The 12,059-nt window shown below is 35.1% G+C and overlaps 1 protein-coding gene across 1 annotated transcript in view; it reads left to right on the forward strand.

The window, feature by feature from the left end:
* The window catches only part of DPYD (dihydropyrimidine dehydrogenase), an 821,052-nt gene that overhangs the window by 353,420 nt on the left and 455,573 nt on the right, over nt 1-12,059 (forward strand). The window contains exons 9-10 of the mRNA XM_039228461.1: nt 276-383; nt 2,233-2,402. Of these exons, the coding sequence (XP_039084392.1) occupies nt 276-383; nt 2,233-2,402 (278 nt within the window). The remainder of the gene's footprint in view (nt 1-275; nt 384-2,232; nt 2,403-12,059) is intronic.

The raw sequence follows: 12,059 nt of genomic DNA on the forward strand, positions 1-12,059 counted from the left end.
CTAGATGGACTTGTATGTGTGTGTATCCATGTTTCTGTAAACCCATATGTGTACTTGGATGTGTGGTTTATGATGTGTGCTTACTTATATAGTAAAGCTATATACCAAGGTCTGTTACAATTTGTTATATACATTTTTATGTTGATTTGATTACAGATTTTTTTCATCTCAATACCACATTATTTTAATGATTGTACCTTTCTACATTTTTTTAATATACAATAGGAAAAGTCCCTTCTTCTGCTAATGAGATTTTATAAATTTTTATTACTTAGGTTTGCCAGACCCCAATAAAAACCACATCTTCAAAGACCTGACACAGGACAATGGATTTTACACATCCAAAGACTTTTTGCCACTTGTAGCCAAAAGCAGTAAACCAGGTATAACATTGTTTTGTATTCTTAATGTTGCCTGTTACCTGTTATTGTTTGTGTATTATAAATTTATATTAAATCTTGGCACAGAAGGACATTGTTCAGATCTCAAACCACTTTTGTTATACCAATATAAAGTTAAAAAAGTAGGATATAATAGTTTTCCACGATCATCTATTTGTTTATTCTTCCAATCAAACATCATCATAAGGAGTTTTCACTTTATCATATACAGGTCTAAACTGCATCATGTTAAATTGCTTCTCTGTAAGAGTCTTAAACAAACATTGGAAGATTTTCTTAAAAGAAATGGCAGAAACTTCAGTTTGGGAAGTTATATTATTATATATATACAATAACTACATATATAATATATGTTATAACTATATAACTATATGTAATACATGTATTTTTAAATTTAAAACTTATTTTAAACTTTCAAAACATTACGTATTTTAATTAAAAAATATGTATTCTTACATTATTTATGTCTAAACAGGCAGAAAAACCCAGTCCCTTGCTGAACAGCAATTTTATGAAGTTAAACATGAAAACCCTTTGATAAACACCCTAGTATCTAGTCTCTGTGTAATACCGTTTCATGGAGCCCAAGAGAAGCAACAAAAACTAAAGCAACCCGTCCTATACTTTGCTTGGATGAGTCATTGTCTAAGTGATAAAGAAGTTATAATATATTCTCCAAAATCAGATCATCTAAATCCTTTAAACATCTTTTCAAAATCATGAACTTTAGCTATTCCAACATCTAATTACATGTGAAAAGATAAAAACTTACATTTTTATCCACAATTTAAAAAGATAAGAAACTTTCTCTATTAGATCATTTTGCAGAGGTTTCTAGCTACACATGTATACCATCTGCACTTTTCTCTTCCCAGGAAACGAGGATGCTTCTGTACCTGCAACCCTTTCTAGGGAAGACCATAGTACATATAGTACATAGTACATATGTTTGAGAATTACAGAGGGCCATTATGTAATCCCAAATGCAAACTCTTACAAGCAAAATGATTACAGTTACTGAGATTATAGGCCTAAACTATCTTTGGTGCCATTTCAAAAATTATAGTAATTTATCTTATCAACAGTCTTATTTAATCTGATAACATACTGATACCTAATAGAGAAACTTGTATGTTACTTCTTTATAAGTATTTTCATATGGACATCAAATCTTCATATACATGTCCTTGAAAAATGGACATTTATAAAGCCATATTTCTTTTATAGCTCTATTTTACAAACAAAACCAGGAGAAAACTGTAAAGGAGAAAAAAGTTCATTTTAACTGTTTCAAGAAAATAATTATTAAAAATGCTTCAGTTACATAGCACTTATCAGCATGTAAATTTTCAGTTTCCTACATATAATATATAGCAAGGCTACATGTTATAAATCTTACAAGATAATATCTAAATAAAGTATTCTTATGAAATGCTGTGAATTATGTTAACCCACATGGTAAAGAAAACTTTTTTCTAATAAACAGAAATGTAATGATACAAAGTTAAAAATACTTGTCGTGATTTTGACAGTGTTTTAATTGATTGATTCCAGTTTGTTATGACCTAAAACTCTCCAAAATGTGTTGTTGCTATCCTTCTAGAAGGAAAAAGGAAGTTAAAGGTACTGACTATGAAATTACACATATGAGCATATTTTTAAAATGGGAATAAAACTGTCTTTCAATGAAGCAGAATAATTTGATAGTGACACTCCATCCTCGAAAACTGCAAGATGCAATTTTACACTGCTTTGAGTACAAGTATCTTTTGAGCTGTCATGCAGAAATGGTTTCTCTACTTGAAAATGGGGTTTTCCTTTCATCATTCAGGGATGTGCACCTGTCACTCTCCATTGCCGTCGATACGGGGAGTCGTAATTGTACTCGGAGCTGGAGACACTGCTTTCGACTGTGCAACATCCGCTTTATGTTGTGGAGCCCGCCGCGTGTTCATCGTCTTCAGAAAAGGCTTTGTTAATATAAGAGCTGTCCCTGAGGAGGTAAAATGGAACCATCAGAAAATACAGAGTTGTAATGTAACAGATTTTAGGAGACGAAACTGTTAATGTGCAGTCTCCTAGTTAAATTATTAGAATGTTCTTGAAATTGTGAAATGCAAATTTAAAAATTTCTGGGCTACCCATAGTTGTTGTTTTCTTTTTTTCTAATTTAGACATTCAAAGTAAAAGACAATTATTTTATAATACTGATTTGGAAAAAATGAAAAATGTATCTTTGTCGATTCCTAAGTGCTTCTTATTTTTAGTGTTAGTATCTTCTGAAATGTGTGGTACGTAACTAGTAACTAGAATATACTAAGTCTTCATTTCCTGAACAATAGGTACTCATCACAAAATGTGGAGATAGTAAGAGAATGTGGTACTTAGGGACCTTTGGAATTCTATATAAGCTAAGTTTACGAGCTGCATTCAAAGTTATATCCCTTGGTCATACAGTCCATTCATTGTGCTTCGAAGCCAGTAGAACAAAGAGATAGCCATTTATTTTTTTAAGATCTCTAATGTAAGCATTATTTAGAATTAATAATGAGTTAACTTATTAAAATTACAGATTTAAAATGATTTCATTCTTACAGGTGACTGGTGACTAATCTTGGGTAAGGAATCGGCTGGGCCATGTACCATGGACTTCTCAAATTTTAATGTTATTAGGGAAGATATAGACTTATAAAGGATATTAGTTCTGAGAACAAGAACAAAACATATTTGTAGAAATATAAATTACACATTTTATCCAAGTCAGTATTATGAATGCAGTTTGCTTTAGAGTGCCTTAATATATTTGGGGTCTCTATACCAGATAAGAATTATAACTTTAATCAATAGGTAATTTGTCACATGTAGATTAACCACAATACAGATTAGTCTCACTAAGATATCAGAGTCACCACTGGTTCATGGCTGGGTTTCAGATGTCAACTTTTTTCTCTGGGCTTTCTTTTATCCATTCAGACTTCTTTCCAAAACCCACAGTGGAGATGGTCTTATAATTTTGGGAGGTTTTCTTGTTTGTTTGTTTTTTCTTGGAGTGCGATCTATAGTGTCAATTAATACAATTCTATTATGTTACAAATAAAAACAAAACAGCCATACTGGAATTATGTGACTTGCCAAGGATAAAAGAAGATGGGAGCTAATTTTATTCATCTTTGTATCTCGGGGCACAGCACAGAACCTCAACAGAGAATAAGTACTTGACACGTATGTTTTGACTTAAATATTTTAAATATTGTTCTTCTGATTCCAATGTGAAAGAAGTTTTCATTAGAAAAGCTGCACCCTGAGAGTTGGAAGGGAAGATAACCCTGGATGGAAATGTCAATGTACTTTATGTTTTATCTTACAGTCATCTTCCATTAACAAAAGTAATTAGAAATGGGTGATGGCTATTTCTTCTGCCTTCAGTAGAACATACACGAAAAAATGAGACCAGATAATTACTTGAGAGGGTAGAGGTAGAATTAATTAATTTATTTATTTAATCAATCAATCAATGGACCTACATTTATTGACCATCCATTGTGTACCAGACATTGTTCTAGGCAATTTTAATACAATTGTAATACAGCTTGTACCTAGTGAGGGATGACACTCCATAACCAAACAAATTAACTGTCACATAAATAGTATTTCAAAAGGTGATTAGTGATAAGGAGAGAAGTTGATTAATGTAGAAGTATAAGGAGTGTGTGCTTGGAGAGAAGCTATGGTGGAAGAGGTGGCAGGATTTTCCATTTTAAATAGGGTAGTTTGGGAAGGCTTCTCTAATTAAAGACGGCTTTAGGGCATAGAAATGAAGACTGAGGAAATGTAGACATCTGAGAGCCAAACATTCCAGGATAGTAAATGCATCCACCTTTGATTGAAGAAGGCTCTTAAATTTCTGAGATTACAAAAAAAATAAGTCAGTGTGACTGGAACAGAGTTAGGGAGAACATTATGTGGCACACTGGGTGAGGTCTTGTAGGCATTCATAAGGCCTTTACTTTTTATTTTGTGTGAAAGAGGAAACCCATTGCACTGCTTTGAGCAGAGACGCACCAAGGTCTGAGTTAAATTTTAAAGGACCGTTCTGTTGAAAATTGACTAAAAGATGTTTGGGTCAGTAGCAGGGAAGCTATCAGGGGCTAACTGACAGAGTAGGCTATTAGTCAATGCGACTGCATTTGGGGACAGAAAGGATGAGTTCAGGCATAGTTCCACTGTCAGGCCAGAGTTCACTGGGCTGAACCATAGTTTCCAAACTGTTGAAAAGCAATGGTTCTGTGAAACAACAAGTCACACATCTGCAGAACAGCTTAGTAGAATTCAAGTGGCTCTGGAGCCTAATTAAAACCATAAAAACAAATGTTTGGATATTTACTATTGGCTTACAAGAAAGCACATTTTTTATATGATCTTAAAACTTCTTGATGGGGCACCTGGGTGGCTCAGTCGCTTAAGCTTTTGACTTCGGCTCAAGTCATGATCTCAGGATTTGTGTGTTTGAGCCACGTGTTAGGCTCTGTACTGATATCCAAGAGCCTGGAGCCTGCTTCGGATTCTGTGTCTCCCTCTCTTTCTGTTCCTCCGCACCTGTGCTCTGTCTCTCTGTCTCTCAAAAATAAATATATATTAAAATAATAAATTAAAAAAAAAACAAAAACGGGCACCTGGGTGGCTTAGTCGGTTAAGCGTCAGCTTTCGCTTAGGTCATGATCTCACGGTTCATGGGTTCGAGCCCCACGTCGGGCTCTGTGCTGACTGCCAGCTCAGAGCCTGGAGCCTATTTCAGAGTCTGTATCTCCCTCTCTCTCTGACCCTCCCCTGCTCACGCTGTCTCTCTCTCTCTCTCTCCTAGAAATAAAAAATTAAAAAAAATTTAAAAATTAAAAAACAAATAAATAAATAAATAAATAACCCCCAAAACAAAAAAAACTTCTGGATTGTGAGTTCCATAAGAACAGGAGCCATGGTCAGCTCTCCTTTGTTTCTTCCCCCTGCCTAGCACAATGGTGCCACATATAAAGTGTTTAACAAAGAATTGGGAAGTTAATGTTTTCTGGGAAGAATTGGCATCCAGGGCTTCTGGCGTTAAAAGAGCTAGTACTTTAAAGGTTAGATCTGTGTTACAGTAATAGGCCTTTGAAGGTTCATTCAGTAATTTTAGGTGAAATTGCTCAACATGAGAGAAGAAATAATATGTACTATGTTATCAGAATATGCATAGATTTTAGGATTGGGTCATTGGCCAGTGCTATTGCTTTTTTAGTATTGGGGGCTTTCAGCATTTCCAGAGGTTCTGGTTCTAATCCCTCGTGTCTCTTACTTGTTTTTGTTATGTCAAAGAGGGCCCTTGACATGGCCGCGCGGGCACTTATAAAACTGGAAAGTCAGGAGGAAGTTAGGTACTTCAAGATACAGTCCTGAGAGAATACGTTCTAGGAAAAAAGTTAACCAACATGAAAAATTTAATATCATACCCAATTTCTTTGTATTTCTCCTCTTCCTCTTGTGCTTTCTACTCCTAATACACTCAGTCTGCAACCACACTTGGTTTCTTTCTTTCTATTTATTTTTTTAAAAATTATTTATTTCTTATTTTTTTAATGTTTATTATTTTTGAGGCAGAGAAAGAGACACAGAGTACGAGCAGGGAAGGGACAGAAAAAGCCCAAGTGGGGAAGGGGCAGAGAGAGGGAGACACAGAATCTAGAACAGGTCCCAAGCTCTGAGCTGTCAGCACAGAACCCAACATGGGACTCCAGCTTAGAAACTGTGAGATCATGACCTGAGCTGAAGTTGGACGCTTAAGTGACTGAGCCACCCAGGTGCCCCCACACTTGGTTTCTTTAAAGTCAATGAAGCATGTCCATAAAAGCATATCCATATGGAAGCATATCCATAAAAATGGATATTTAGAGTTTTTCTCAGATATGTGTATCATTTAATGGGTTTGGGCTCTTGGATGGAATTTGGGCATACCATGTTTTTCTGTTGGTTAAGGCCCTCACTGTTGAGCATGTTAGCATGCATGTAGTCAAAGCTTCAGTCTAATTCTCAGATGGTCATAAAGGGAAGAGAATACAGAACAATAGAAAGTGCTCTCATCCTTTAGTAACAAATATGAATTATTATTATAAAGGCCAGTTACATTTAACATTACATCATTAATAACAAGGAACAGTATGATTGGATCCAGAAATGTTTTAATCTACCAAACTGGGAGGCAACACCCAATACATTAAGCAGTGACAGCCACATCCCAGTTTTCGAATGCAGATGTTCTCAGAATCACCTGGAGGGCTGGTTAAACACAGCTTATTGGGCCCTGGTCCCAGAGTTTCTGATTCCGGATGTCTGGGAGGGGCCCGAGAATTTGCATTTTTAACAAGTTTTCTGGTGATGCTGAGACTGCTGATCCGCTGCTCTAATGTATCATCCATGTAGTTTCCAGCTGTCTAATTAGAGCCATCGGCAGTGTGTTGTTTTGGGGCACTTTCCATCTTAGTTAAGAAAGCATTAATGCTACAGGATAAGGTTTGATGAAACGAAGATATGGAGGCATCATCAGCATATTGATGGGATTCTGATTCCAAATGTCTTTCAGTCTCCCTTGTGGCCTCACACACATGCTAAATAGGATGCTACTGACTAACTAGCACTTCTCAGCTGTGCGTCCTTAGGGAAACCAGCCAATCACTCAGCACTATCCTTTAAGAAGATGAGGGAAAATCTGTTAATAATTCCCTCCAGTACTTTCTGCAAGCTTAAATAGGTGAGATTAAATTTCACAGGATAACAGAATCCCCCAAAATGCTGGTATTAAAAGCTGTTGACAGATCAGATAGAACTGCAAGAATGCTTTAGGCAGTTGGGAATCCCTAAAAGGAGGCATGAAGGTCAGGACTCAACAGACCTACTTGTGTAGATAAATTTAAAGGATAAAGTTTGGGAAGAACTTTGTAGTTCTTATTATTATCGAGGAGGATCCCTTATTAATTACTAGCGGTACAAAATTATTTTACTACTACAATCCCACCCACCAATTTTAAGAATCTATTCACATATTCAATTTTTAATATCAATAAAACATGATAGATCTTTAATTCTGTTATATTTAAAATGAGCTCTCTCTAGCACTTGCCATGCCCTATGGCTCCCACCCGCCCCCTATTCATTTGGTAAAATGTTAACTGATTTACCTTTGATATACCTGTCTCCATATATTGTAGCTACTCAGGAGGTCACTGTTTGGTAATTAATGCTACTTTACTATTTCTAATAATAAAAATAACAGTACCAGATTGCCTAGTCTGTTAGTCTTTTTATGTGAAAGAATGTGCTTTTTAGCTGACTCCTGAATAGTATAGTTGACTCCTGTATACATAACCCATAATAGATCCTTTATGTGGCATGATCTGTGAGCCTCCCCTCAGACATTTTGAATATCAAATGATGACATTTATGCTACATCCATTGATACCTTCATTGTCTACATCTTGCTGACTAAACACACATTTTCCTACCAGTAACTAATGCTTTCTAGTTTTTATATAATTTTAAGAAATATGAACCTGGGACTGTTTTTAGAAAATAACCTCTACAAGCTGACAATTTAATTTTACTTAGTAAGGTGATGCTTATAGCAAGTCTTCAATATTTGGCACCTGCACATCATTTGAGTTGGTGTTCTTCATGGGAAGTAATCAGAGACCTGTTAGCATGATTGCCAATATGAAGATATCTGCAAACAAACAAATAAATAAACACACCCAATTGCCCCCAACACACAGAGTTAATTGGTGGCAGCTAGGGACTCCCCTGGTACTAAGATATTAAGTATACCTTTAACACTTTAATGATGGCACGGGAATGACATCCCAAGGATCTGTGTGTGTTTATACATTTCTTTTGAAAAGTGTGAAAATTTAATATCACGTGGGGAAGTAGAATGGAACAGTTGACAGGGAAGTAACTAAAGGTTGGAGAACTTTGTTCTAGATTACATATCATAGTCTGAGAGTGCCCATCTGTAAAATTACTGTTGTAAATTACATTCCTCGTAAAGCTTTTTATATCCCCCAACTTCTGTATTTTGAACATTCAGAGAAAGATGTCTGAATGATGTGGAATCTGGACAGGAAGGCTGTATCTCCTCATGAAGTGACAGCCACTCTATATTGAAAATTTTGGCCATCTCTATAAATATTACACTTGAAACAAGTTGCAATTAATATATCCCCAGCCAGTTGGTAAGGTAAAATATGCTACATTCGAGCCATGGATATCAAAGAAGCTGGCAGGTGAAGTTGTCAGAATTCTACACTACATGTGAGAATTCAGATGGTGAGTGGAAAAAATTAAATAAATAAAAGACTAAATAGGCCAGGAGAATACAGAAGCCTGTACTTACCAAGATTACATACTTGAAAAGCTTAACTATTTTCAGTAATTCTAAGGGGAGGATGGTGATTATGTTATGTTGACTAGGAATATCTGGAGAGCTGGAAACTATATATCTTTTGAAAGGCTTAACAATCATTTATGATTGGTATACATATATGTATGTTATCAAGTCACTATTAAGCTTTATTACATAATAATGTGTTATTACTCTATTAACTTTTATGTGAAAGTTAGAAGCCCTTCTCCCATTAATAATATTCCTTTCAATTTTCCACTGTCTTCTTATCTTATACATTGAAAATATTAAAGTAATTTGCATAATTTAAAAAATATGCATGTTGGTCAGGCACAAAATTCAAAACATAAAACCAAATGTAAAACATGCATGAATTAATATAAAAGCAAATAGGGTTGCCTGAGTGACTCAGTCAGTTAAGTGACCAACTTTGGTTTAGGTCATGATCTCGCAGTCTGAGTTCATGCCCCACATTGGGCTCTGTGCTGACAGCTCAAAGCCTGGAGCTTGCTTCAGATTCTGTCTCCCTCTCTTTCTGCCCCTCCTCCACTCACATTCTGTCTCTCAAAGATTAAACATTATTTTTTAATATAAAAGCTAATAATTGTCATTTTTTAAAGTAAATTTGTTTCTTGTGAAAAGGTGAACTCAGGGGTGCCTGGGTGACTCACTAGGTTAAGTGTCTGATTCTTGATGTCAGCTCATGTCATCAAACTCCACATCAGACCTGTGCTTACAGAGTCAAGCCTGCTTGGGATTCTGTTTCTCTTCTCTCTATGCCTCTTTTCCCACTCATGCATGTGCACTCTTTCTCTCAAAATAAAGAAACATTTTTTAAAGCTGAACTCATCATTCAGGGTCTGCTCCAAATGTCATTTTTCTTTGCAAGCTTCCTTAGTTTCTTCTTAATTAACCTCTTCTTCCTGTGAGATCTTATAGCTGTTTATGTTTCCTATATTATAGCACTGGTCACATAGAGTAGTTATTACTTTATACTCATCTCACAAATTAAAATGCAAGCTCCTTCAGAGGTATTGGTTCATTCAATTTGTATCTGACTCAGAGTACAGAACAATGCTTGATCGAAGGTGTCATATCAGGGAATCATGATGAATAAATAAATATATTTTCTGGGCATTGAAAACCTTATAGGAAGACTTTAAATGAAATGAAATACTCAAAATATATAATTTATACATACATACATACACCTCAAAATTATTACTGATAGCTTTTAAATAACTATTTTACTTTTAAAGTTTTAAAATATATCACATTAAAATATCAATCTAACAGTAAAAGTAGATTTAAAAAAAAGTTACTTGTTCCTGGTCCTCAGTCTTTTAAAAGAGAGCAAAGAATTTAAAAAAAGGAAAGGAAGAAATCATAACCAAGTAATATAAAGAATAAAAATTAATAAAATTAATAGAATCAGAGAGATTAGAAGATGAACAGAATTTATATAATGAGGAATTTCAGGATTGAAGAGGATACTGCAAGATAATTTTGTAAGATACTATGACAGCAGCCAGAAATGCTTTACTGCAGCAAAATCTAAGATGAGGAAGTAATAAGAACTAGTTAAAGAAAATTTCGTCAGTCATGAGTAATATTTAACAATACTCTCCTCTTGTTAGAAGGAATGTATTTTATGTTACCTGTGCAAAAATATTTAAGACTTTAAATTATCCCATGCATTGCATTTTTGGCTTTTGCAGCTCAGTAGTGTCACAATAAAATAGGTAAGGGGTAATTGTGTAGTATAACTCTCACATGGAAAAATGCTTCTTTCTGTTCAAGATTCTTCAATTTTAAAAGCTTAAAGTGAAAAAAAAAGGCCTGTAACATCATAGCAGGTATTAAATGGAACCTCACTTTGTGGTTTCAACAAACTTTTCTTGTCAAAGAATAATTGCAGAATTAGCTTATATATATTCCAGAGAGTAGTAAGCCTATCAAAATTGTTTCACTTTCCACCACTGACTGTGAGCCTATATAAACTAAAAAGTACAAAATATGTTAAGAAGTGTTTACCAAGGGGCGCCTGGACGGCTCTGTCTCCCTCTTTTTCCAACCATCCCCTGCTTGCCTCTCTCTCTCTCTCTCCCATTCTCTCCTCTCTCTCTCCCCCCTAAAATGAGTAAACATTAAAAAAAAATTAAACTCTTTAGCAAATTAAGGAAGATGAGATCAAGAATGTGTAGGCAGAATTTACTGCCTTTCTTTATCTTTCTTCATGTCCTCAGTAACCTAATTGACCAGAAGATTGAGTTGTGAAATCAAACTCACACCAGTGAGAGACATAACCTGTATCAAGCTTTCTTAACAAGTTCAAAAATCTAAATAAACAAAGAAGTATGGGGCAAGCAAGGAGAGGTGCAAGATCACCAACACAATTTTACAGGTCCTATCTTGGTACATCAAGATGTACTTCAAACCAGATTAATGTGAGACCTCTAAACAACATTAGTAGCTCTATCACTTACACAGAAGGAAGCTGATTCAAACATAAAATATCTGCAGTTTATATTCGCATACTTTATATTCTCTTTACAGAGATCCGTCCCCAAAAATCCATTTCCCAGGTTTTTGTGTTTGTTTTATCATAGCTATCCTAGATGAGCAGGTAGATCTTGCCAAAAGCATTCTACAGATAAGGGCTCTCCCACTTGAGAATGCTGATTGATCATTTATTTCCCAGTAGCATGTTTACAAAGGCATTTATCCATGTCTCTTTCCTTCTTTCTTTCTTGAATTAAACTCCTTTACCTTCCTACATCTTCCCTTACCTGAGATGATCTATCTATACTACAATCTCCCAGTAGCTAATTCCTTTCCAGTAATGTCTTCCTACTCATTCTTCAAGATTAGTTCATAGAGTACCATTTTCAGGCTTCTCTTTCTTGATGTGCACCACTGCTGTGCAGAATGCCATTTTATTTGCCATTAATGTACACTGTATTTATATGTGTTACCACACTGAATATGATTGCTGATTTGTCTGCGTCTATGAGAGTTTTCAAAGCAGGCATTATTTATTAGCTATAGCACCTAGCACCATTTTTTTCTGGTACAAAATAGGTACTCAATAAATATTTGGTAAATTTATGGATGAATAGAACTCTTATTGTGTGGTTATGAACATTTCTGGTGTATCCAATAATTTAGTAGTGGTGAATTAAAGACAGTATTTTTTCAGGATATCACTGACCAGAGCAGTCTACCAAAAGCAT

This window comes from Hyaena hyaena, unplaced genomic scaffold (genome assembly GCF_003009895.1).
Source record: "Hyaena hyaena isolate Hyena2069 unplaced genomic scaffold, ASM300989v1 scaffold_32, whole genome shotgun sequence".
NCBI classification, from domain to species: domain Eukaryota; kingdom Metazoa; phylum Chordata; class Mammalia; order Carnivora; family Hyaenidae; genus Hyaena; species Hyaena hyaena.